This window comes from Alosa alosa, chromosome 1 (genome assembly GCF_017589495.1).
Source record: "Alosa alosa isolate M-15738 ecotype Scorff River chromosome 1, AALO_Geno_1.1, whole genome shotgun sequence".
NCBI lineage: Eukaryota > Metazoa > Chordata > Actinopteri > Clupeiformes > Clupeidae > Alosa > Alosa alosa.
The window spans coordinates 23,606,394-23,633,643 of record NC_063189.1 but is presented as its reverse complement, the minus strand read 5'-3'; the positions used below and the strand labels follow the sequence as shown (position 1 = coordinate 23,633,643).

General features: G+C 40.2%; 2 protein-coding genes across 3 annotated transcripts; one reads left to right on the top strand and one right to left on the bottom strand.

The window, feature by feature from the left end:
- Positions 1 to 142: 142 nt before the first annotated feature.
- Positions 143 to 15,547, bottom strand: ccdc86 (coiled-coil domain containing 86). The gene is made up of 4 exons (XM_048248552.1): positions 14,797 to 15,547; positions 7,492 to 7,621; positions 7,297 to 7,371; positions 143 to 452 (listed from the first exon to the last, which is right to left on the bottom strand). Exons 1-4 carry the CDS (start codon positions 15,381 to 15,383, stop codon positions 315 to 317), a joined length of 930 nt encoding a protein of 309 aa, XP_048104509.1. The 5' UTR covers positions 15,384 to 15,547; the 3' UTR covers positions 143 to 314.
- Positions 14,107 to 27,250, top strand: glb1 (galactosidase, beta 1). Of its 2 annotated transcripts, none has more exons than XM_048248540.1 (16): positions 14,107 to 14,123; positions 16,525 to 16,694; positions 17,073 to 17,223; positions 17,435 to 17,495; positions 17,590 to 17,684; positions 18,082 to 18,262; positions 19,203 to 19,261; positions 19,772 to 19,893; positions 20,047 to 20,087; positions 20,179 to 20,291; positions 20,771 to 20,845; positions 24,637 to 24,726; positions 24,828 to 24,941; positions 25,038 to 25,169; positions 26,213 to 26,464; positions 26,586 to 27,250. In XM_048248540.1, the coding sequence occupies exons 2-16, from the start codon at positions 16,540 to 16,542 to the stop codon at positions 26,838 to 26,840; spliced, it is 1,896 nt and encodes a 631-aa protein (XP_048104497.1). In that variant the 5' UTR covers positions 14,107 to 14,123; positions 16,525 to 16,539; the 3' UTR covers positions 26,841 to 27,250. The 2 variants fall into 2 exon arrangements, with proteins under 2 accessions (XP_048104497.1, XP_048104488.1); XM_048248531.1 differs by lacking the exon at positions 14,107 to 14,123 and adding an exon at positions 15,667 to 15,773 and having other exon boundaries at positions 26,586 to 27,249.

Below are 27,250 nucleotides of genomic sequence, written 5' to 3'. Positions count from 1 at the left end.
AATACCACGAGGCCGCTGTATTAAATAGAATGCAACTAAATGCAAAAGCGCTATGTGACAACTTGAAACCAACAGAATTCTATGTAGCTCACCACCATGAAAGGATTTCTCAGGGATTCTCACATAATCTGGAAAAAGGTACTACAGGGCATTTTCTTGTTTAATAGACAAATTCAGATCAGTTACGCATCAAAATAGGCACTGATAGTTAGAAATGCAAACTGATGTTTTATAGAATATTACAAATGGGTTGCCACTGACCACTGTTACTGACAGTCTACAACTATATCAAGCTAACAGGGCAGTGCATCCTCTCAGTCCCCATTTGCCGGCTTCCCAGCCAGTTTGCCATTACTGGGTTGTGACTTTTGTATCATGGGTAAAGTGTCCCGCTTCTCAATCTTCCTCAGTTGCTTTTTCTTCATTCTCTTAATCTTTGCAGTGTTGCGGATCTGCAATACATCAACAATTAGTGATTAGTAGTGAATACAACAATTGGTTGAACATTTCATAGGCATTCCTGACACTGGTTACTGTTGGATAAAATACAAGAGAACGATATTTCATACCCAATTTCTTAGATACAGTTTTAGATACATGGAGGCTAAGGTCTTGCACATTGTATTATCTATGTATGTTGTATGTCAACCACCTATTAGGTGGACAGTGCCGTTTAAGAGAATGCCAATCACACTTCAACCAAACTAGGCTAGTTGATTGGGACCGAAAACGTTTTGCACTTTGGGAGGACTTTGCACTTTTCACTGATTGGATTAAAAATTGCATCGGCAACATTGGTGTGCGATTTCTTTCTAGACTGAAGGACTGATACACTATTGGAATTAACGCACCCACCAGGCCTGGAGTCGTTGGCGCGATACCCTGATTGCCCCATTCTCATCAATCTACACACAATACTCCAAACCAATGTTCCCTTTAAGCTGCGCGCGCGGCCGCGCAGACCAGTCGAAGAAAAATCTGAGCATCAACGGCGATGTAGGCTAGGTAATAAACATTTAAAATACTGACATGTCTGACAACCAAGCCGGATGTAGTTAGAATGTTTACATCCAAAGTATCCTTTAGGCTACTCTAGGCGGGCCCTGCTCCTATTATGTAGTAGGCTACCATGCCGAAAAGAAAGGCAGAGCAGATGCCCCAGAAAAGGTCTGCCTAATGTTTAAACATGAGTGGCTAGATGAAATACTCCAATCTGACACAAAAGATGGTCCAGGTAGGAAAAAACGTTCAGACATATTTACGAAAGGAGTGGCGTGATCTGCAAATTCTGCTCCGATGCAAAAGCTAAAGGAGAGTTCGCTCGTGGGAAAACTTGGTCTGAGTGGAAGCTTGATTACCTAAAGCATTATCTGACACACAGAAAGCCCATGTAGACGCATTGAAAACATTAAGACTTAGACATGGGAACTCTATCGATCAAATTCTCCCCGAAACGAATAAATCCCGAGAGAGACGAATTCAGAGAGCACGATCCAACCCTGAACAAATAAAATTATTAATCGACAATGTGATGGTAGCAATTAACAGCATTATCAGTTCAGGATACACGATCATATGGCACGATGTCTTGCGTGTTGCACGCAGTAATTTGTTATTCTTGTCAACACAGTCTTTCATTTCCTTCCTGTCCATTTTGGGTAGGCTAGGAGTTGCGTGACCAACTTTTAAACATTTCTCAGGGGAGAAACCCCTGAATAGGACTTGCATAGGACATTTCATGTCTGGGCTTAAGTCTCCAAAGTGTTGAGCTCGCAACGTGCCTGCCTAGCAACGTGCCTGCCTAGGCCTACCATGCGCAAAAGCTCAATTTAATTGTAAATTAATGTTTCAACCAGCCCATCATAGCCCGTCAAGAACAATTTTAAGGCTATTTCACATAGGCTACTCAATGGTGCTATTTGACATGCATTATAGCAACCCCCACTCACCGGGGTTAGGTGGAAGGTGTTAATAGCCGATTGGGGTAGCCTACAGTGGACTAGGGCGGTCAAAATTGCTCAAGAATTATGTTCGAATTTTCCATCTAAAATAAAACACATGTATTCGAATATATAGGCTATATTATTTGCGCATTATGACAATGACGCGCATCACGTCATCTGTTTTTAACTTTTTGGAAACTTTTGAATTAACTGAAAGAAGATAAATATTTTCCTTTAGTTTTGGAAGTTTATTTTTACATAGCCTACAATGGCCAGTTCCGACAAAGCCAAAATTACTCCTTTTGAAACAATGAGTGAGCAGGCCGCGCGTTTGTATGGTTATATTGCTTGACAGGGGGGATCCCAAGCAGCTTTCAGCCATAAGGCTACTTTAAGAACATTTCCTAATTCCCCCGGCACTGATATTTAAATGGTGAAAGCTATTTCGGCATAGCCTATAAGCAGTTTAATTAAATGTAATGTTAGTTGTAAACAACGGGCTACTTGGTGAAGCTTGGCCTCACAGATGCGCTCGTGCCTTAGATGGCAAGAAAAATCTTCACGTTATAGGCCTATTAACTGACCGCCCGATTCATGTTGGCTGGGGGGCAGGGGGGGGGTCATCAGACATTTTGTGCCCAGGGGTCTATGAATTGTTAATCCAGCCCTGCCCCCCTGCTCGTGAATGAGCAATGACGTCATCCATAGCAACGAAAGACTCACTCTTAGTTTAGGTGTTGTCATTTTTCCTTACTAAGAGTAGGTCTAAAGGCTTTGTGAATAACTTAAGAGAAACTCCTAGCTAAAATCTTTTGCGATTTAGGAGTACTCCTAGTGGTAAGATGGTCGAATATTACTGATGATATTTGTTATTTAAGAACATGCAGTGCGCGTAGGGCACCAAAAAATCTTGCTCGTAAAAAATCATCATACCGCATATTGTTGCGGGTCTGTTATTATGACCGCCGCGCAGCGAAGCGGCGGTCATATAGGTTTAGTCAGATTGTTTTTCTTTTCTTTTTCGCATGCCCAAATTTCCGTCAAGGACTCCCGGGACACTGAAAGACCGGGGTACACGAAACTTGGTGCGCATGTAACTAGTGATGGGAAAATGAAGCTTTGGTGAACCACAGCAGTATGAACCTAGCGACACTAGCTGAAAAGCAAAAAGATGGCCGCCACACATACATTTTTCAACATAAGTCCTTAGCAAACCAATATTTTTGGTTACATATACTGGTTTGGGTAAGGACTATTATGTTGAAAAATCTACATGTGGAAGCCATATTGAATTTTTTCATTAGTATTGCTAGCTTCACACTGCTGTGGTTTAGTGGTTCACCAAAGCTTCATTTGCCCATCACTACATGTAACCCCACATGGATAGCATGGAACCATCCTTTTTTTCGTTTTGATCTGTAGCCCCCCCGTTGGACTGGACCCCCCGAAAGGAGGGTAGGGCAGACACAGTTTTCTGTGAATATCTCGAGAACCGTAGGGTTTAGGAGGACCATTTTTTTTGTATGTTGACCTCAAGGGGCCATGTCAACCCATTCCATAACCACTCATTTCATGTATAGCGCCACCTAGTTAAACACAAAAAAGTAAAAATGAGGTGTTGTAATTGAAGGTATCTGTGACCTAACAATCAAAACTGCACGAAATTGGAAGTGTAGGATCATTATGACACCCTCTGTATGCACGCCAAGTTTTGTGGAATTCCGTTCATGAGGGGCCACACAATAAATGAATTTATGTTACTATACACCAACTGGCCTGTAGGTGGCCGGAGACAGTTTTCTGTGAATATCTCGAGAACCATAGGGCCTAGGAGGTCCACCTTTTTTATGCATGTTGGTCTTAAGGGGGCATGTCAACCCATCCCATTACCACTTATTTCATGTATAGCGCCATTTAGTTAAAAATTAAAAAGCAAAAAATTAGGTGTTTTAATCACAATATCTCTGGCTGACAAGGTCAAAACTGCACAAAATTAAAAGTGTAGGATCATTATGACACCCTCCAATGCATGCCAAGTTTTGTGTACTTTCGCTCATGGGGGGCCTTACAATAAAATAATTTATGTGTACATTTAGTGACGACACCAACAAGGATTTCGGGACACTGAAAGACCGGGTACACAAAACTTGATGGGCATGTAACCCCACATGGATAGCATGGAACCGTCGTTTTTCGTTTTGATCTGTAGCCCCCCCCGCTGGACTGGACCCCCCGAAAGGAGGGTAGGGCAGACACAGTTCTTTGTGAATACCTTGAGAACTGTAGGGCCTAGGATGACCATATGTTTGCCTCCAGGGGTCATGTTAACCCATTTCATGTGCACAAACAGATACACACACACATACATTCACAGTAATCATACGTATGACACATACTCACACAGTAGACATATGTACGCATGCATGCACAGGCACATATGCAGGCACACACACACACACACACATAACAAACATGTACATGCAAACAATTCAAGAATTTCTCATAATTATGAACAGGCAAGATGGAGGTGGGGTTGTATAAAATGAATTTTACATGTGAAATCTATGAACTAATCATGTTTTGGTACTTGTTGTCTAGCAGATACCAGTGAGAATTGAGTGTGGATAATGCAATTTAGTGAGACAGTTAGAATCAAATAGGCCTTTCAGCGCGATTTATTTTTGTGGAAAAAATGTGCTGGACTGGGCGGCGGTCATATTTTGTACCGCTCTGCGGTACATCTAGTTTAGCCTACTTACTGTAGGCTGCGCAAGCCACAGGCCTTTATTTTGGGCAAGCCTGCATTTGAGGCAGGCCTTTATTTAATAAGGCTTCTGTTGAAGAATTTTATATAAAGCCTACGCTAACAGTAATCCTCCTGCCCCCGCTACCACAGCTGTGTGAGCGCAACCCTGGATAGTGTGGCATGCTCACGCGTTACGTCTTCTTCTTGCAAACTTGACTAGACCTATAGCGCAACCATTTACGTCTTAAAATAACAACTTGCCAGATATGCCTTCATATAATAAATTAGCGTTTGCGATTGACAACATTGTGATAAGTAGGCTATAGGGATGTAACGATTACCGGTATAATGATAAACCGTGATAAAAATGTTGACGATAACAATTACCGTTTTCTTTTGAAATATCATAATTATCACGGTTGATTATCACAGTGTTGAAACCGTGTGTTTATTCCTTCCCAGCTTCATCCGAGCCTGCTTTTGACATACAGTAGGCCTGGTACAATGAGGCAAAATTGGTACCCTACTGATTCTGTTATCCAATTGATGGTTTTAACTGCTATTTGGATTAGGCTACAACTGGTTTTAAAAGGCGGAACATTTTCACCGCAAAACTTGCACTGTATCATTTAGCCACTCTGCGTCTTTTTATGTTCACGTCCACGTTAAATCCATTCCACTCATGTTATCAGAAGAACACAGTAGCCTAAAGTTTTATTTCGAACACTTAATTTGGTCTCACTCAGGGTAGGAATTTCACGGCGGCCACGTCGTTGCCCCATGCGTTGGCCGTGATGTCCCTTTGAAAATCAGAGGTTTACAGGCCACGGTGGCCTTGGTGCCCTTCTTTCAATATTCTGCTTTGCGTCCTACTAATAGCGATTTTTATTTAGCCTATGGCCTGCCAAAATATTCACAGCGCAAATTAATTTAGTCTTTTACGCAGTGGAGAAAGTGACAGCGCAAGAAAGTGCGTCTATATTCACCCATTCTTCTCAGTTGAACTACTCGCGAAGTAGCCTACTTATCGCCTAGATATCGGTAAATCAGAGGACAGCTGACTAAGAGTTTGTGAAAGTAGATCACAAAATGCTAAGCATGCATCTAGGCTATTTGAGTTTCTTAAAGCTGAACTGTGCTTAAACTGTTCAATACATGATTTCATAACAGGCCAAATATAAAATAAATGTTAAATATAGCCTAGATATCTGTAAATATTAGATCAGATAATTTGCAGTTCTATGTAATATGTCATGTTTAATGTTTTTGTAATGTTTCATACAGTGATGCAGGTCTACTGCAGTGAATAGGCTATACAACTTTGATCATTTTTATAGCCTACTACTGTATAGTTAACTTTGGCCTTGGTGCCCTTACATGTGGCCTTTGTGCCCTCCACCAAATATGCCCAACTGAAGGCCAAGTGGCCTTGCCTCCAGAATGGTGAAATTCCAAGCCTGGTCTCACTCATTGGATCCAAATAACAGTAATTGCAACCTCCAAGTAATGTTAGGGTAAGTTAAGCTATAAGCACATAGCCAATTAAACATGAACGGGACACTTTTTGAAACTATTTCAGCTTGTGTAGGCCTATCAGTGCTTTCTGAACATATTGAACACACTTTTAAAAATACCGTGATAATACCGAAAACCGTGATAATTTTGGTCACTTTAACCGTGAGGTTAAATTTTCATACCGTTACATCCCTAGTAGGCTATAACACTAACTTGGCAAAGTTAACTTGCATGCATCAATTTTGAACAAAGTTGTGTAGGCTACACCGCGCCAGTTGTAGTCTACATTAACAGTTCTTGAAGACACTGTTTTAATTTGCGTAGGGGAGGTGCGGGCTGAAGCCAACCTGTTTGAGGGAGAGCGGTGCAAGGAGAGAATGCGTTCTCTATCCTGCGCATATCTCTACAATGAAATAATGAGTCTAGGCTAATCTATATTTTCAATAAGCAATCACTGCATGCCTATGGAAACAATAAGTCAATATATTAGAGATATCAAGAGTAACGCACAAACTGTAACGAATTACTGAAATTTGAATTGTACTTTGTAACGAGTCACCCCCAACACTAATAACGTAGACAGCAAATTAAGATTTTTTTTGGTTTTGTGGAGCGGTATCGGTAGGCTATCAAAAGCAGATTTAGATTTTCGTTAACCACTGTGTAACCAATCCTTATGCCATACCCAAGTAGCCTAAATCGAGGTCATTTTTAACTATGCATGATTTATTTTGTTATTGAATTCGTATGCTGGGATTCCTCTCGGCAACAATTATGTTTATAGGTAGCCTCCTGCTTTTTCAGAAGGGGCGGCAGGCAGAGTGACAGAGCGACGTACAGTGGCAGAGCGACGCACAATGGCTGAAAGCGGTACTAAAGTTTCACGCAGCTTCACGTCACGTAATACGCGACTAAAGTGGCCATTTCAAAGTAATGCCCACTGTATATACACTGTTGTTATTTCTTGGTATAGCTCTAGTTCTAGGAAAGAGCTTGGCTAATAACAAATGCCCCATACTATGCACACGTACAGTAACAATGTGTAACATGTTGCAATAAATGTTTTGCATGCCCATGGCACACGGTGCTTACCACTTGAACTATCTCTGCTTTCCTTTCATTTTCAGCCCTTCTCTTCAGGTTCTCCTCTCTCCTTCTCCTCTTCTCCTGCACATGATAAACAGCAAAGAAATCAGTACTGACATGAAAGGGGGGTTAAAGCTGTTCACATGGTCTTGAAAAAATGGGCAAAAACATGAATAAATAAAAATAATAACAACAAATCACCTGTTTCTCCCTAGCTTTCTCTTCTTTCAGCTGCTGGTGATATTTTTTCACAAGTTCCTTCTCCCTCCTCACCTCCATCTTTTTCTCCCAAGAAGTGCATAATGGCTTGTCCCTCAGCAGAGCTGAGAATCTTAAAAGTAAACAGAACTAGAAAATGTAATTATTACCAATGTTTACCAATGCATGAAATTACCAATGCATGAAAATGCAACATATTATGTAAAATACAGCGTTGCTTATGTAGACACTGTTGTTGCAATGCTCATGGTTGCTAGGGTAATCATGTTGGTTGCTATGGAAACTGATATAGATGCTTTATTTCGATGGTTGCTATGTATGTTGCCAGGTAGGTGGTGGATTAATATAGTTGGCTGGAGGCATAGTTGATGATAACTGACAGTTGGAATGGCTGAACAGTTAAATAGTAGTTTAAAGGTGCCATGTGTAAGAATTGAGGTAAAAATATCCAAGAGCTACACGCATCAAAAGAATGAGAAGAAATAAGGGCGATTATGTCATTAAAAAAATGACAAGGTATAGTGCTGCAGATATATCAACCTGAATTAGCATGCTAAATTACTAGCCACAGCCCGACAGGTGTCATAATACCAGTTTCGGCCATGGGAGGCAGTATGCGGGCAACATAACCACCAGCCAAACTGCAAGACACGTTTCCCGGTTGTTACTCTAGGGTAGACCATCTTACTTTCTGGAGGTATACTGCCCCCTTTTTTTAATGGAATGTGGAGTATGAATTGATTTTTTGGCGGACATTACACATTGCACCTTTAAAAGTAGTTTAATGCTTTTTCACTACGAAACTCCCCCTCGCTCGGTCTGAAGCTCTTTTCCTTTTCTTTGCATCTTCCGTCAAGGGTTTTCGCTAGATAACGATAACCGATATTTATTGGTTTGTTGTGGCCGATACCGATACGATAACCGATAATATTACTCTTGAAAAAAAATTGTGAAAAGTGATTTGGGGAAAGCATTTAATAAGCATAATTTTATTGCAGTAATTTTAACTACCACCAAATGATGGACAGAACTCATAATAGTCCTCAATAGTACGGCAGTCAACAACATAACAGTAGCCTAGTCCTACAGTATGTGTGGCTCCTTTAAGTGAACCTGACGTCAGTGAATTGCGAGTGAGTGGCTAGAGAGTTTGAATCGTTTTCATTTAGGACTAAACGCTCATAAACGGCTCATCTTGGAATAAGCTACAGTATAGCGACCAAATCAGAGTTTGTGAGGGAAACTTTGTGAGGTTTAGTTTCAACTGCGAGTAACTGAATAAAGCTGCAACTCCTCAGACTGTTTCTTATGTCCGTCTACTCTGTTGCGCACAACCTGCTGCAGCAGAAATGAAAGGATGTTGCCCCGAAGGTTTTAATAACTTATTATGATGACCTGTCTGGAACTGAAGCACGGTTAGCATATTTCTAGGTAATAATACAAAACCCAAGCTAAAGTAATGCAAATATAATACTAAAACACAACTTAGAACTAGGCCTACTTATGTACTCGTCCCACTAACGAGTTTGTTTATTTGTTTCCCTGACCAGCGGTAAAGTGCAAAACACACCAGCACAAGGCGGCTCTAGATAGGGCTGAGCTACGCTCTGTTAAGGTTAAATGGCGGATCATTCACGAGAGGATTTTGAGATGCACAGATTCCCAAATGAACGCATATCCACAGATTTTGTTAGAGTGGTGAAATACATTCACGCCGCTGACATTATATTGAGGAAAAAGTATAGCCAACCAAGCTCAAGTAGGCTAGCTCAGTGTAGCCAGATGGACCTTACGTAGGCCTATATTAGGACAAAATATCGGCGCAAATTAACGGCCAGAATTCTGTTATCGGACCGATAATAATATTTTCATTTTTTCACTTATCGGCTAATAATATATCGGCCGCCAATATATTGTGCATCCCTAGTTTTCGCTGCTTCATCGCCGGCTCTGCCATTATACACACGTTTGCAACAATCGCTAGCGTTTCGTTACCCTGCCTCTGTGCTGTGGATGCAGGATGTAAACTAATCCTGCTTCAGTCAGCGGGTACGATACACTGAACCTGCAAGCGGGATATTCTTTCTACAGGCAGTAAGTCTTCATTCGCCCTGTAATGAGTCATTTAATCATATACCGACTTACGAAGATGAGTAATTAACACGAAAACGTTGCCTGGTGTCGCTTTAAATAGTTACATTATTTAAAAGTGAATTATTGTAGTGAGGACTTTTATTTTGAAACAGTTGGGGGCAGAAGAAACAGTTGGCGGGAGTCATAGTTGATGACAACTGACAGTTGGAATGGCTGAACAATTAAATAGTTGGATAGTTTAAATAGTTAAATTATTTAATAATGAATTATTGTAGTGACTTAAGTTGTGGGCAGACAACACAACACAGGATCTGTAGTCTAAAGAAAGCCAGATCGAATGCTTAAAGTCTGAGACAGATCGTTTAAAAGTTGATGTAGATAGTTAATGATTGGTGATAGACAGAAAGTTGAATGGATGTTGATAGGCAGATTATTTAATGGATGTTGATAGTTTAATGGGTGGATGAGTGAATGGTTTGAAGAAGATGGATAGATAGAAAGTTGGATGGAATGTGCCTTATATCCTTGTAGAATGGAGAGGCACAGAGACAGTTGGCCTAGTTGAGCAGAAAGCAGTTGATACAGGTGCAGTCAGCTTAATTGACTCTGAGGGGGCCTAGTTGAGCAGCTGGCAGTTGATACAGGTGCAAATAAATTTAAATAGCCCATTATGATGTCATAGTGCCAATGCAAAGTCTATGGGGAAAAATAAGCTTGATTTTTGTTAATATTTTAAAAAGTATAAAGTTTACAGTACATTGCACAGTGTCATTTTCAAGACCTACGTTGCAAAGTTTGAACGAAGTTTCTACGTTAAACGGTAAATTGTTGAAGCTAAATTAGACACAGAAATTTGGTGGGAAGAAGAAGACGACGACAGAACAGTGCATTTTTGTGCACTGTAATGATAGCATGGCAAGCCATTTTAACATTTACCCGCCAAGTTTGACTATCCGGAATTAACATTGTAGATATCAACAACGTCTTTCTGACTAGTTGCAATTACATTTTGGATAGTTGGAATTGCCTTTCAAGATATCTGTAACGTAATTGTGACTAGTCGAAACGTCAGATAGAGATATCTGTAATTTAGTTTTGACTAGGCAAAACTGAATTACAGATATCGGTCATCACATCATTGAAAACAACATTCAACTCATCACACATCTTAAATGACACTTGCAGATATCTTTAATTCAGTTTTGACTAGGCAGAATGAAAGGTGAAGATATCTCAAACGTCATTATGACTAGTGCAAATTATTGTGCAAGATGTTGCTCTTTAGATCCATAGCAGAGCCCGTCTACTTATTAGACATTCTCTGTCCGTAGGCTAATTTCCCCTCCCCAACATAATCGAAGAAGTGGGCTTATTTCCTTATTTCTATGAATGGAAAAAGAAGCAGTCATGGCTGTAATGTCTTGTTAACATCTAAAATAACTAAAACTCAGGGACACCGTGTGGTTTATTAGACTCTCACGTTATCAACTGGCTTGATCTCTGTTTCGTAGCCTACATAAATTAGTAGGCATAGGCTACTAAATGCACCAGCACCATCTACCGGAAACTCCATTCATAATGGTGTTGGCTGTAATCGAAAAAATCAAAGCAACATTGAATCATCAATTCTTGCTGCCAGCTCCTGTCTTGCATAGGCTGCAGCATTAAAAAGACGATTAAAAACTCCTTCGCCCTCTGGCTGCTCTGACATGGTGCTAATTACAAAGTTAACAGTTAACAGGTGCTATGTGATTTGATGATTTGAACAACAACACGCTCTGCTCCCGCCTAAAGTGGGATGCGGGCCTAATTAGCAATACAGATATCTCTAACGTCATTTCGCCTAGTCAAAACTCTAATTCAAGATATCTATAATTACATTTTGACTAGGCAGAATGAAAGTTATAGATATCTCCAATTTCAGATATCTCTAATCAAAACTCATTCAAGATATCTATAACTTGATCATAAATATCTACAATCAAATTATGACTATCCCTAACTCCAGTTTGAGATATCTACAACATAATTTTGACTAGTCATAATTCCATTTACAAATATCCACAATGTCATTTCGCCTAGTCAAAACTAAATTCAAGATATCTGAAAAGGAACATGTAGATATCTTGAATTGAGGTGAATTAAAGAGGTCTTCAACTGGAGTTATGACTAGTCAGAATCAAATTGTAGATATCTCTAACTTGAATTACAGATATCTACAATTCAATTGCAGATATCCGTAATTCACATAGTGGATATCTGCAACTAAATTGTAGATATCCGTAATGATAAACCTCATAGAAATGAATGGCAAATGTGGCGTCATTTGTCCAAGGAAGAATGTCTTTGTGGATATATGATATGACAATTATGGATAGGAAGAATTCAATTGATATCTAAAATGTTCGTTTTGACTAGGCAAAACTGAATTACAGATATCTGCAATACATATCCAGTCTAGCGGGTAAATGTTAAAATGGCTTGCCATAGGGTCACACCAAGATCTTAACACCAATTCGCGTCACAGACGTACGTCACCGCCCATTTGGAGGTGCAAACAGTCGGATTTTAAGTTACTATGTTCTCAATGGCAATGCAGTGTTTGTTTGCACCTCTAACAGCATGGCGTACCTGGTTACCTCCCAAATACGCCCTTAAACGCCCACAAATACCCATATGTTTGTGTGAAAGAATAAGTTCCTTCCTTCACTTTTCTTCAACACTATGACCTACATATATTTCGAGGTTGTCTCTGACCTGGGAAAACGACAAAACAAAACGGTCAATTTTAGAATGATATACTTGCTGTTGGTATAACGTATATTGTGCTCTTGTAAATGTAGTCTGTATAACTGCAAAGGCTACCGAGTGACCGAGCAAACCCAAACTATAGGAGCACTTTTCAAATGTTTTCACCAAATATGTTGCCCAAATTTAGCAACAAGTGGGGAGACTGAACACACGATGCCGCTGTTTGCCAACGTATGGCTGTAACGTTATTCATAATGTCTATTAAGGGGAGAACCCATAGACAGTAAAAAATATGGACAGAGTCATCACGTAGACGTCAATCGAGGCGAGTAAAGCAAATTTCAACCGTTTCCTGTTGGTCGACGAGGCTTTCTGGCGCAGGCTCAGGGGACGTAAATGTAACGTAGGCACGTAGTCTGACTCGTGTAACTCTTGTGATAGCTGCACCGAGAGATTGGGTAGGCTATGTAGCCACTTCCTTCGTTACCACCATGTCTACATTACAGTTCTAAATGTCCTAGTTGTTCGTAAACGTGATTTAATATAAACAGCACTTGCCACATTCATAGCCTAGGCTACTGTCAATCCATTAAAACTTTGCTGAAATGTTGTGCTCCGATGTTTTCGTTCTTATCCAGAGAATACGGTTATTTTACTCCTGTGCGACGCTTTCACCCGCTCTGGTTTTATGCTTATTACGTCACTTTAGCATTGATTTCGGAAAAAAGTGTATTACTCAGCCGGTAAGTCAGTTACGAGGTTATGACGCCAATCACACAATGTTGTATTACTGCGAAAATAGAAAAAGTTCATATAAAGGCTTAAAACACGTCAGCTGTAATGTTATTTGATGTCAAAGTGGCGCCAAAATTGAATGGGGTTCAATAGGGATGGCTAGGTGAACTGGTCTACTATTTAGCCTCAGATCCGCCATAGTGTCTACGCTCTCCGAACGTTCGCCTGCCCCCTTGGGAGAACCTTCACTCTCGGAACTCTTCCGGTGTGGTACTGCATCTAGGGGCGCTCGCAGGCGAGTACAGAATGAATGGAGGTCTATGGAGTTGTACCCCTCAAAATCCACTTTTCTCAGGATACAAATTTTTTTTTCAAGTAATCTGAATATTGTATCCGAAAGGGGAGACAAAGACAATACACTTGGTTGAGTATTATATTTTTTAAAGTCACTTAAAGGAATTATCCGAGTAAAATGCACTTTAGATCGATTTACGGATGATTGGGAGTACATACGTTGAGTTGACATCCAAATCATGTCATTCGGATGTGTTTTGAGAAAGTTCGATGTTACCGTTTTTAGTCAAAGCTCGTTAGCGTGGAAGTGAGAAGGGCATATTATTTCGTTACTACCAGTATTTTTCGAATGTTGCCATCTTTTGCCATCTTAAAAGGAAAGTCCGTAGGGAGTCAATTGCCAAGTGTTTCTGGAAATTGGCCAATTTCGTCGTTTAAAAAATAAATAAATAAATAAAATAAAAAAATAAAAACATAGTCCAGTCCATACAACTTCATTTCAATTTCAAAAAGAAATACTGGACTATGGACGCAGTTTTTTTTTTTAAACGCATTTAAATTGTGAATTTCCAGAGCACACTTGGCAATCAACTCACGGACTTTCCCCTTAAGATGGCAGCAAAGATGGCAACATTTTCGAAAGGTACTGGCTTGATGAAATTCATTCTGGACTCTCTATCCGACCACATAAAGACCCGGATACTTCGGTTTGGCTTTAGGGACCGTCTACTCACTACCACGTAAGTGCAATGTTGTTTGGAACTGTATAAGAGTGTATAAAAATAGCGTTTTGTAGCGGCATAATAATATGCCCTTCTCACTTCCACGCTAACGAGCTTTGACTAAAAACGGTAACATCGAACTTTCTCAAAACACATCCGAATGACATGATTTGGATGTCAACTCAACGTATGTACTCCCAATCATCCGTAAATCGATCTAAAGTGCATTTTACTCTGGATAATTCCTTTAATTGCTCTAAAAAGCCTTTCAAACGTGTCAATAACGTCATTCATTAGCATTAGCAGTGATCATAGCATAGCATAGCATCAATGCTAGCTTGTTATGGGCAACAACGACCCAACCTGTAAGAAAACGAAAGGACATGACTCCCGGATTATTTCACTTTTGATTGATAATCCATATCCATAATGCGAAAAATAAAATAAAATCTGAGGGTTTAAGTTGTTAAATAGGTGAAAACAATAAATGTAGCCATGTAGCTCCATAGGACCCCATGTATTTTGGACTCGCCCGCAATCGCCATCTAGGCGAACTCTGGTGAACTGCAGCCAAATTCGGTTTGTATGGGATTAATAGAGAATGGGGAGGCTCTCCGTAGACGGGCGCTGGTTGTACCTACCCTACTGCTAGGTAGTAGTAGTGGTCATATCAGGTATGTTGTTATCTTACCTTTGCTTGTTGCGGTCTTTCCAGACACGGCCTGATTTGGGTTTTCCCAATGGGATCATCGGCGTGTGTTTCACGATAACGTTAGATTCTGGATCCTGAGTCCTTTTCTTCAATTCTCCATTTGAAGTGCACGTGTCTAAACTTACATTAGAGTTACCACGGTTTTCCTTCTCATTGCACTTATCTGAACTCACACCTGCGGATTTACCAAGACTGACGTTGTCCATGGGGACATCTGTAGACAATGCAGATTGCGAACCAGTGGATTCTTTGGTCAGGGCAAACGTCACTTGATTAGTGGCCTCCATCTCGGTTGTGTTCCTGGTCGGTATCGATTCTGATTTTACATCAACAGCTTGACATTCAGCTGTGTTTAATGTTTCAGATATGACGGGTACCTCTTGAATGACCGATTTTCTTGTTCGGCGCATGGGTGTTTTCGACAGAGTGATCACTTCAGAGTCCAGTAGAGCAGATGGAATCCGCACTCGACGACCACTTCGCGTCCGTGTTACAACAGGGGGCAACTCGAGATTCGTCGCTTCGTCTGATTCTAGTCTGCCATCTTCTACCTCTCTGGCCGACATCTTTAACTAACGAGGTACACTATCAACAACAACTAGGATATATTTTCTCCTGCACTTGTCTACCAACAAAAACGCATATTTCACCAGTGCGTGCTTCACACACGAGCTCGCTTTTGCCACCACACGTGTGTTTGGCGCTGGCCGAGCGAAACAAGAGTTGTCTCTACTAGTGAGAGGAAGTATTGGTTTATTCCAGAGTGCCACCTATTGTTCGCCGTATGCTACTACCAAAACACATCTTCAGTCACATGACATTTCACTTCCGCACCGCCTTAACTAAACATACTCCTCCGTTTCAGTCAGTCATCCCAATTCTCGATGCGGCTCAACATGGCATTGGGAAAGAGAGATGCTTTTCTGTTTTACTTTGTTTATATTTTGCAAATAACAGTAAGTGTTTACATGATGCAACATATAGTCTCAGGCTTTTGTCGTATGTTGTTTCTCAAAAATGGCATGTCAACTTTGTATTTGTGGTGTAGCTTTGAACAGGAACGTGATCCGCGAATTTTTTTTAGTAGGCTATCTATCTTTTGTAGTAGTCTGTTTAGTATGCTTTTTAAAGACAAGTCAGCGCTCTGCCATCATATTAGGCCTACCAATCTTTATTTGGCTCGCGTGATGGTAAAGTTTGTCTAAACACAAATACGCTTGATTTTCACTCTGTAGTTCCTGCATTTTTGATTGAATAAGAGGTCGATCGGAAAAGAAAATAAGGTGGAAGTAAATTCATTTTATTAAGCTTACATATGTTGACAAATTAAGTTATTCTATTAAATAGGGTATACCGGTAGGTAGGTGTGGATTGTGTTAATGTGGGACATTTTTTGCTTTTTGGACTTCTGTAGTAGACTATATTAGTATAATGCGAGAGCAACACATTAAACCCACATCCAATTTTGATAACACGACCCCTACAGCTTTGGCTTTTCCATAGTTTCACTGACATTCATGACTTTGGGGAAGCCACACCCACTGGAGCTTAGGTGTCCCACTTTAGGACAATTTAGTATGCATATCACGTTGCTGTCACATGATATCATGTTTTTCTCATTGCAGCATTTCTTTTGAACTGTCTCATCCAAGGTGCTATACAGATATCTGATTGACTTGTGACCGCGTCTGCTTAATTTCTCTTCAGGCAGCCTCACCTCGCATGTTCAGCATTGACTACAAACATGACTGCTTCCGTAAGGATGGGGAGGTTTTCCGCTACATATCAGGAAGCATCCATTACAACCGGATTCCTAGAGTTTACTGGAAAGACCGACTACTCAAGATGTACATGGCAGGACTGAATGCTATCCAAACGTTAGTATCACGGTCCAGTGTTAACATGTTTTGTGAGAGAGATGCATGCACCCACCTCAGACTACTAAAATTGCTTAATTGGAATTAATTGGAATTGGCTTAATTGGAAATTGTTCTATTAAACCATATGCCCTTCCCTGCTGATCAGGGCTAATGATCTTATCATATTATCATATTGTCCATGTAGATGGTATTGAATTTTTATTTTGCCTGCTTGCTCTTATTGACAGTGTCACACTGCTTGGTGTTGCTTAATTTGCATAAACTCAGAAAACACTGATCACACAATGCAATGTTCCATCCCATTGGAAAAAGCACAGACCCAGAAAACACTATTCATCTTGTACAAACCAGGTTTACTCTTTTGGTTGTCCTCAGGTATATACCGTGGAACTTTCATGAGCTGGATCCTGAACTCTATGATTTCAGTGGAGACCGTGATGTCACACACTTCCTTCAGCTGGCCCAGGATCTTGGGCTTTTAGTCATCCTTCGCCCTGGTCCCTATATATGTGGCGAGTGGGATATGGTAAGGAAAGGGTTGACATTAGATTGAGTGTCATGGGTGTACTAAATGCACTATGTCACTAGCAGCTATGCATCAGAAAGCACATTATGCTGTATTATAATGTATGTATACACACCCCTTTACAAACTGTGACAAATAATGAACAAGAAATGTGAAGGTGCAGAAATGTTCTAAATAAAAAGTTACAGCAATGTTTTTGTCTTCCTGTTAGGGTGGTCTTCCAGCTTGGTTACTCAAAAACAAGGACATTGTCCTCCGTTCTTCCGATCCAGGTGAGTGGCTTAGGAAGTACTTTCAACTTTTGGTACCTTCAACTGCCTTTACACAGTTTTACCCACCAGGATTAACCTACATGTTCTGTAATAGACTACATTGCTGCTGTTGACAAGTGGATGGGAAAACTTCTTCCATTGATAAGACCTTTCTTGTATCAGAATGGTGGGCCAGTCATAACTGTTCAAGTGAGTAAACTTCAGCTTCTGTTGTTCTGTTGTGCAACGTAACCCATTGCTTTTGCTGTACAAGTTGGTGTTACTTTGTGGTGGTGGTACTTTTGTTTAATATCATGAAAAGAATGACCATCTACTTTCATTAAAAAATAAATCAGCTGATGTTGCTCATGTGATTAGACCCCAGGCCAGGTGTGTTGAAATTTATACTCATATTGGCTAACAGTTTTCTCAGAACATTCAGAACAGAGTTGGCTGCAAACATTTGAACACTGTAATCATGTTTATTTACACTAAAGAGTTCTAATTTAAAAGTTCAAAGAAAATATGGTCATGCCTCTGTTGAAAGAATTTGAATGCATCTGCAATTTCTCTCTCCAATTTTTTTTTCTTTTCTTTCCACTCTCAGGTTGAGAACGAGTATGGGAGCTATTTTGCCTGTGACTACAATTACCTCCGTCACCTGACTTCACTGTTCCGTTCCCACCTGGGCAATGAGGTTGTGCTTTTCACCACTGATGGGGCAGGTGTGTCCTACCTGAAATGTGGCGCTATTGAAGGTCTCTATGCCACTGTTGATTTTGGGCCAGGTGAGAACACATGACTGTCACATGCCACTCATATAAAAATCAGACACAATTCAAAAGTGTTGCGTAAGACATCACATGGCAAATAGTGGTGTTACTGCTGTTGAGTGGAACCACTGTGAATAGGTGTATTTTATTTTCTGCACATGGATTTGCACTGCATTATCGTAAAAAAGTACCAATTTCCGCCCAATTCCCTTGTTTGAAAATCCGAAAGCACAGATGTTTTTTAAGATTTCAAAATAATATTTGATGGATGAACCTTGCCATTTTCAGTAGCCATAAGTGTGTATAGATTTGAACAAAATCTGGTTTGGTTCTTACCGAGAGCTTTTACTGGCTAAAATGTCCGATTTTGTTTACCACGCTTGGAGTTTGGTGCTGGGCTGATGGGTGCCCTATTCCCGTCCACTCACTCGGCACATCAACGGTTAGACTGAGAATTCTTGTTGCAAAACCAAAATTACACTGGAGTTCCAAGTGGTTTTGTACACACAGTCTTACAACACTGTTTACAGCTCTTCGAGTCATTTTACAATGTAATTTTTGGTACAGATTAGATACTCTTATGGGGTGGGTGCTTGTGTTTCTTTAAGAATCCGCAGTCATGGTTTGTATAGAAATGAATATTAAGTGACACATACATGTAAAAGGGTGAAAATAGGGCATGGGCGGAAATAGGTAACTTTCCGATACATGGCTGAGGAAGACCATTTAGGGTTTTTTTTTTTTTTTTTTTTTTATTTAACAAATTCTTTGGAGGGAATTTTTGTTATGTTCTGCACTTTTCATTTATGGATGGAATGGTGAGTCATTTTCCTTTTTGGAGTTGTCATTGTGTAAGTGGTCACATGCTGCACTGGTGTCCCTGTTACTTTAAAGTCTATTGAAAGATGATTACTCCTATGAGCAAATTATTAACTCTAAGGTTGACTCCCTACAGGCTCCAATGTTACAGCTGCTTTCTCTGCTCAGAGATATGCTGAACCACATGGGCCTTTGGTAAGTTGTCAGCTTGTCTCTCTTGTTGAGCTCAGCAACAAAGAAGCAATCATAAACCTATTAGGAGTGTAAAACCATGCAATATATATGCAATGCATGACCAGGTGAGTTACAGGAAATTGTGCTGTTGATGCCAGTTGACCTTAGCAGAGGGAAATACTCCATGGTGGTGTAGTGGCATAAATGTCTCAAATCTGGCAGTCATCATGCTTGAAAAGAGTTTCCATAGGAAGCACATTTTCTCACCGCTTTCCAGAGACAAGAGCAAGAGATATCCTGCTATGGTCCCTTGCTAGCACCGTTACCACTGAACAGGAGAAATGCACAGTGAAACTAGTAAACAGGCTAACTTTGAGACTAGTAAACAGGCTAACTTTGAAACTAGTAAACAGGCTAACATTGTACACCCTGTACAGATTATTGATGCCCATTTTTAATCTAGGAGAAGATGGGGCAACATAAAAATAGACTTTTGTTTATCAAAGCATTCCCTTTTTGTGGTGGATACAGGTGAACTCTGAGTTCTACACGGGCTGGTTGGATCACTGGGGAGAGCACCATTCTGTAGTTTCTACTGCTGCCATTGTCAAGTCTCTGAATGAGATGTTAAGCTTTGGAGCCAATGTGAACATGTAAATATCAGTTCAAATATTATCACCTCACCTGTGATTCTTCGTGTGTGTGTGTGTGTTCACGTGTGTTCACTATACATCAACTTTGCAAAATGCATTCTTTGTTTAAGTTGAATGCTAAAATCCATGTCTGAAAGTATCATCTTTTTACAGGTATATGTTTATTGGAGGGACAAATTTTGGTTATTGGAATGGTGAGGGATCACAACATACACTAAATACATCACACAACATGCAAAAGGGTGGAGGAGATCAGTTGATAGTTATGAATTTCTGTCATTTTAGGAGCCAATACAAAATATGCACCACAGCCTACAAGTTATGATTATGATGCACCCCTGACAGAAGCTGGAGACCTTACAGACAAGTATTTTGCCATTCAGGATGTCATCAGAATGGTACAGAATATAGCAAAGATGACTTACGCTTAACAATGTTCTATAAAGTATCTTAAAGTAGTGTATTTAGCGATTCCTAATTAGCCCATTTCACAAGATGATGATGATGCTACCACATAAACCAACACTGAAGTTTATATCGCTATTGCCCCTTGCTTGCTGTCAACAAACAGATCAATTAAAATGCAACACTGAGTTGTAGAAAGTCACTCTTCCACAGCACTGTTGATGAGAAGGACAGAAGGACGCTTTACCCTGCCACTGGCTGAAAAGGCTCTGAATCAGGGAATATTCATAGTGATACTGTGTAATATCTGGAAAGATATCGGTTAACATGCCAGCATTATTAAAGGTATATTATACAGTTTCAGTGAAATGGGCTAATTGGAATCCAAATGATTTAGCCAGCAGCACAATGTAACTCAGATTGCCTGAGGGGTTGATTGAATTGGAACAATTGAATATTTTTTCCGAGACAGTACAGGAAAATACCAGAGGGCTCCCCACCGCCTTCAACACCTAAGTACGCATATGGGTCTGTGAAAATGAGTCTTGTAAGTATTGTTAAGCTGTAACCATAAACAGCAGAATTAACCTTTTATATGAATCTACTACCGTATTTTCCGGAATAGTCACACTTTTTTTCATAGTTTGGCTGGTCCTGCGACTTTTAGTCAGGTGCGACTTATATATGAAAAAAATATATAATTGAACATGTTTTTAAATGTTAATTTATATTAACTGACATGAACCCTACGTGAAACATAATGTATACAGCCGCGAGAGAGCGCTCTCAAATGCACAAGTCCTGTGCACTATCAGTCAGAGATTAGTGCTTGGCTATGCCTGAAACACACATGTATACCTAAATCTCAAATTATGGCCGGGATTCTATTTATAGCCGGGCCTCAGATTTGGACAAATAAAAGCCAGTATAATTTTGTTTCAATTGAACTCATAAAAGAGCTCTTCTTAATATTTTATATTGTTGGTTGGTATTGTTGCCAATGAAAAGTCATTGTCCTACACCATAAGTCTCCAACACGTTGCTCTCATTGCTCTCAAGCTGCATGCCGCTCCGTTCTGAGCTAGAGGCTGAAGCAGTAACCTACATTTAAACACAATTGTTGCTGCCAGGCATCAGCCTATGAATTTTATAAAAAAGTAAATCATGCATAATTTAAAAAATAACTACATTAGGCTATCTTAGACCTCTTTGGCTATACGGAGTAAGGTTTCCCTTGCAGCACATGCAGCACACGTTCTATGAATGAATGAAAGCGCGGATACCTTATCTCGCAATAAGTGAATGGCAATCGAAATCCCGACACTATATGAAAATTAATAGTGAGCCATTAAATACCCCACAGATTTCAGTGGTCATCAATCCCGATATTTAGCAATATAATCAAAAAGTCCAAACGTAAATTAAATCTCAAATTGAACATTTGCTTTGTTAGCCTACCCATGCCGCTCCAAACGAAAAGTAGGCCTATGTCTCACAATAAAACGCAAGAAATAAAGGACTATATAGCTGACTCGAATACAAGCCATGGCCAAATAAAGGTGCTGTGCTTTGCACAGCCTAAATTTGAGGATTTACTAGACATGCATAAAAACATTTGATAACAAAACTCACTGCCATGTAGCCTAATATTTGATTGCTGTTTTGCTACTAATTATCTTTCACGTAATGAATACGCACAGAAAGTGAAAGTATAGGCCTACTGTGCGCCTCTGTGTCTGTAGCTGTCTGTTCACGTCCGCAATCGATTATAACGTCAAATGGAGAAGCCATCCATGTTCTCTCGCGTTATAGGCGGTCATGCTTCTGTGTTTGCAAAATTCCAAAATTCCAGTTCCTGATCGCTAAACGTTTGTTTTCCTTTCCTGTCGATAGCAGTTGATGTTGAAGCACCTAGGCTATAATTTGACTTCAGCGGTGACATCCTGCTGAGAGAGAGTCATCCCCAAAGTGGTCCTGCGCGCGCATGTGTGTGTCTCTGCATGGGGTTCAATTGAAGTCAGAGTTGGTCCGTCTAGTCCCGCATTCAGGCCGCTCTATTATTATATTAACGTCAGACAGCGCTGTAAAATGTGTGGGAATTTCTCACATTATGATGGCTAGATTTGCGGGACTTTTATTATTATGCTCAATACTAAGTAATAATTTATTAGCAATACCATAATCCAGCTGGAATTTAGACCCTAGAGCATCTTTTTTCTCTCGGCTCTCTCGGTGGCCAGCCAAGCAATTGTTCTGCTGCCAGCCTGTGCCAATATATCGTCCAAAATGCTTGATTGCATTGCATTCTCCACATTTTAGCTAAATTTTCATGTACCACATCAGCATTTTTGTTCAGTGATTTTTTTTAAAAAAAAATTTGTAAATTGCTTTACAATTAGCGTCGGGCCCTTGTCAGCAGCCTTCAGCTTGCTCTTGCCATATTCACTCATTCGTCTTCAATAACATTCCCTGTAGAATTCTCAATATTTTTGGCCTCAATGTGTCCAGTTACATAGTCTGTCTGTTCTTGGTCTTGGATTTTGTGAAATATTTCTAAATATCATTGCAGCAGCTTCTTCAATATCTTTTTCTTTCTCCAGCATTTTCCCTTGTCTGTCCAAAATGCTTGATTGCAATTCTTCTCAATACAATTTTTGGCCTCAAGCTTGCTCTTGCCATATTCACTCATTGTCTTCAATAACATTCCTGTAGAATTCTTACATCCAGTTACATAGTCTGTCTGTTCTTGGTCTTGGATTTTGTGAAATATTTCTAAATATCACCTGCTTGCAGCAGCTTCGGTCTGCACTTCCTTTTCAAACCGCATCTTTTTCTTTCTCCAGCATTTAATCTGCTGCCGGCTTGTCTCCACATCGTCCAAAATGCTTGATTGCATTGCATTCTCCACATTTTTAGCTAAATTTTCATGTACCACATCAGCATTTTTGTTCAGTGAATCTTTTGTAAATTGCTTTACAATTACCGTCGGGCCTATAGGCCTATCGCCTGCTTGCTTCGGTCACGTCCTTTTAAAACTGCATCTTTTTCTCTCTCGTGAGCATTTAATCTGCTGCCAGCTTGTGACTCCACATCGCCCCAAAATGCTTGATTGCATTGCATTCTCCACATTTTTAGCAAAATATTCATGTACCATATCAGCATTTTTGTTCAGTGAATCTTTTGTAAATTGCTTTACAATTACCGCCGGGCCTATAGGCCTATCGCCTGCTTGCTTCGGTCATGTCCTTTTAAAACTGCATCTTTTTCTTTCTTGTGAGCATTTAATCTGCTGCCAGCTTGTGACTCCACATCGCCCCAAAATGCTTGATTGCATTGCATTCTCCACATTTTTAGCTAAATTTTCATGTACCACATCAGCATTTTTGTTCAGTGAATCTTTTGTAAATTGCTTTACAATTACCGTCGGGCCTATAGGCCTATCGCCTGCTAGCCGGTCCGTCCTTTTAAAACTGCATCTTTTTCTCTAGTGAGCATTTAATCTGCTGCCAGCTTGTGACTCCACATCGCCCCAAAATGCTTGATTGCATTGCATTCTCCACATTTTTAGCAAAATATTCATGTACCATATCAGCATTTTTTGTTCAGTGAATCTTTTGTAAATTGCTTTACAATTAATCGGGCCTATAGGCCTATCGCCTGCTTTAGCCGGTTGTCCTTTTTAAAACTGACTTTTTTCCAGCATTTAATCTGCTGCCCCCAAAATGCTTGATTGCATTGCATTCTCCACATTTTTAGCAAAATATTCATGTACCATATCAGCATTTTTGTTCAGTGAATCTTTTGTAAATTGCTTTACAATTACCGCCGGGCCTATAGGCCTATCGCCTGCTTGCTTCGGTCATGTCCTTTTAAAACTGCATCTTTTTCTTTCTTGTGAGCATTTAATCTGCTGCCAGTTTCCCAAAATGCTTGATTGCATTGTATTCTCCACATTTTAGATACATTTTGGTCTACCACATTGGCATTTTCTTTGAGTGGATCTTTTGCTTTGCAATTACCTTCCTGCCCTCCTCTTGGCTGCCTTCACTCCTTCGTCTTCATCAACATCTTTTTGGCCTCAATAATCCAGTTACATAGTCTCTGTTTTTGGTTTTGGATTTTGTGAAATACATTTCTAAATAAATGCGACTTATAGTCCGGTGCAACTTATATGTGTTTGTTTCCTGCTCGTGATGCATTTTTTGACTGATGTGACTTATACTCAGGAGCGACTTATAGTCCGGAAAATACGGTAATCTAAAAAATACTTTTTGTTTGCACATGGTCAATATTGCTGAAATTACACAAACACTTGCTCTCTTAATTTTCAATCTGTAGCTTACTACAGTCTCCAAGGCAGCCGATACATTGTCTTTCAATGGCCCTGTTAAAGCAACATATCCTCTCACCTTTATTCAATTAAACCAGGTATTGTTCTTCTTTGTGGTTTACAGTATACATTGTAAAGTTACACTGATCTGTGTGCACTTCTAGTATGTTGTTTGCTCTATCCATGTTTTCTCCCAAAGAAATTTGGGTATGTTCTATACAGGACCACTCTACCCATTGATTGTTCCAAACCTACTCCTCTGTCCTCACCAATGAATGGAGTGCATGATCGAGCCTATGTGTCTGTCAATGGGGTGAGTTTATTTTCTATGTGTGTGTTTTATCTGTCCAAATTCAGTATACACAATGAAGGAACACTTCCATTTTGTTGACCACTATAACTTTGACAGGTTGCAAGTGGAATCCTAGAAAGGAACAAAGTCATAACTACAAACATTACTGGAAAAGCTGGAGACCAGTTGGATGTACTAGTTGAGAACATGGGTCGCATAAACTATGGGAAGGAAATCAATGACTTCAAGGTTGTACATTTTTCAAAGGCATTCATCACTGTCAAGGATGTAAATCACTAGCATTCCCCAAATGTTGTAGGTCATTGACAATACTTAGCCAGCAGTTGTTGTTATGTAAATGTAAATCAGGTTTCTCTATCAGGTTTACTTGCATATACAAGGAATTTGGTCTCTGCATTTATCCCATCCGTGAATTGGTGAACACACAGAGCACACAGTGAACACACAGTAAGGTGAAGCACACACTAACCCGGAGCAGTGAGCTGCCTTGCTACAGCGGTGCTCGAGGAGCAGTGAGTGCTTCGGTGCCTTGCTCAAGGGCATTACGGCCGTTCCTACTGGTCGGGGATCGAACCGGCAACCCTCCGGTTACAAGCCCAAAGCCCTAACCAGTAGACCACGACTGTATCCAACAGCTAGGTCCAGTCAAACTATTTATTCATTGGACGAGAGGCATATCCCAGGACATCCTCACTTGGACTCTTCCCCTCTAGCTATCACTCTGACATGAGCGTTGCATTACTTCAAAATGAGAGAACAGCAATTTCAGATTTGACAGTTACTGAGTGAGAAAATGTAATGGAGTAAATGGAGTAGGGTGAATGTTCAATGTAGCATGTGACATATAGAAAGCAAGTAGACTGTACAAATGATTGTGTACACAAGCACATATTTTTGAAAGAAGATTAATGAACAAAAATCAAAATAAACAATAGAAATGTTATATCTTTAAATTCACACAATATTGAATGATCTATCAACATTTCCGGCTAGTCCGCACCCTGCGGTTTCATGGTTATCAGGAGGTGCCACAGGTAAATTACACAGCCTCTGGCCTCACACCTACAGCCAAACTTCAGACATGAGTATATCTTTACCAGCCCCACTCACTAGTGCAAAGTATAAGTATAAAGACAAGTATACTTACTGACTGCGCTGACCCTCAGTGTCCATTTGCATATTTTTTAACAGATCCTTTGCACCACTTAACACTTTCTAGTTTATTAATTACATTTTATTTGTCTTTGTCCTTTCTTTCATGTTGTACTCAGGGTCTGGTCTCCAACCTCACCCTGGGCACACAGGATCTCCGTAACTGGGAAGTGTTCAGTCTGAGAATTGACGAGGCCATCAGTGACGGCCTCCTGTGGGAGGGAGACATTGGAGAGAAGAGCCCCTCGCCTCCCTTATGGTCCTCTGCTGGTCTTTTCCCTCCAGCCTTTTACATTGGCAGCTTTGTTATCCCTGATGGAATTCCAGATCTGCCTCAGGACTCCTACATCCAGTTTCCTGGATGGAAAAAGGTGAGGTGCCTTTCATTATTTTATATGGTTAGGAACTTTCACATTACAATATTGTAACTCTGCTCAGAAAAGTTTGTCTTTTGTTATTACTGATAATTGTTTTATGTATTACATGAAACAGGGCCAAGTTTGGGTCAATGGGTTCAATCTTGGTCGGTACTGGCCAGATCGAGGACCTCAGATAACATTGTTCGTTCCAGCTAACATCCTCAGCACATCTGCACCAAACAACATTACCATGCTGGAATTGGAGGCTGCTCCATGTATGTCTGGGCCTTGTACAGTAAAGTTCACCACCATGCCTGTTTTAAATGCCACAGTGACCTCCACGACAGACCAATCACGGCAGTTGTTTCATAAACAAGATCTGTTGTGACATTATTTCTGCACCAGTGATGTCTCTGGATCATGTATCACAATACTGAATTATTTCAAATGGGCACATTTTTTGCTTATATTTTCATGATTTTTTAAGCTTGAAATTGATATTTAGATCATAAACAGTCCTACCTGTTCTCTGGTCTAGTGCTGTGAAATGTAAGTACACAAAAGTGACACTCTTGAATCTTGCCATAGAACGCAATGAAAAGGGAATATTTGAGATAATAATGACATTTTAAAGTCAGTTGGTGGTAATGTGGCACTTACAGCTGACAAAATCTCCAGACTGTTAACTAATGGCGGCCTTACATTGTACGATTTTGGTCTGTTTTCACAGTCGGCGATTACATTTCCAAAGTCGGACAGAAATCATGGGAGTTGTACTGGAATCGCGGCGCGCTCCCG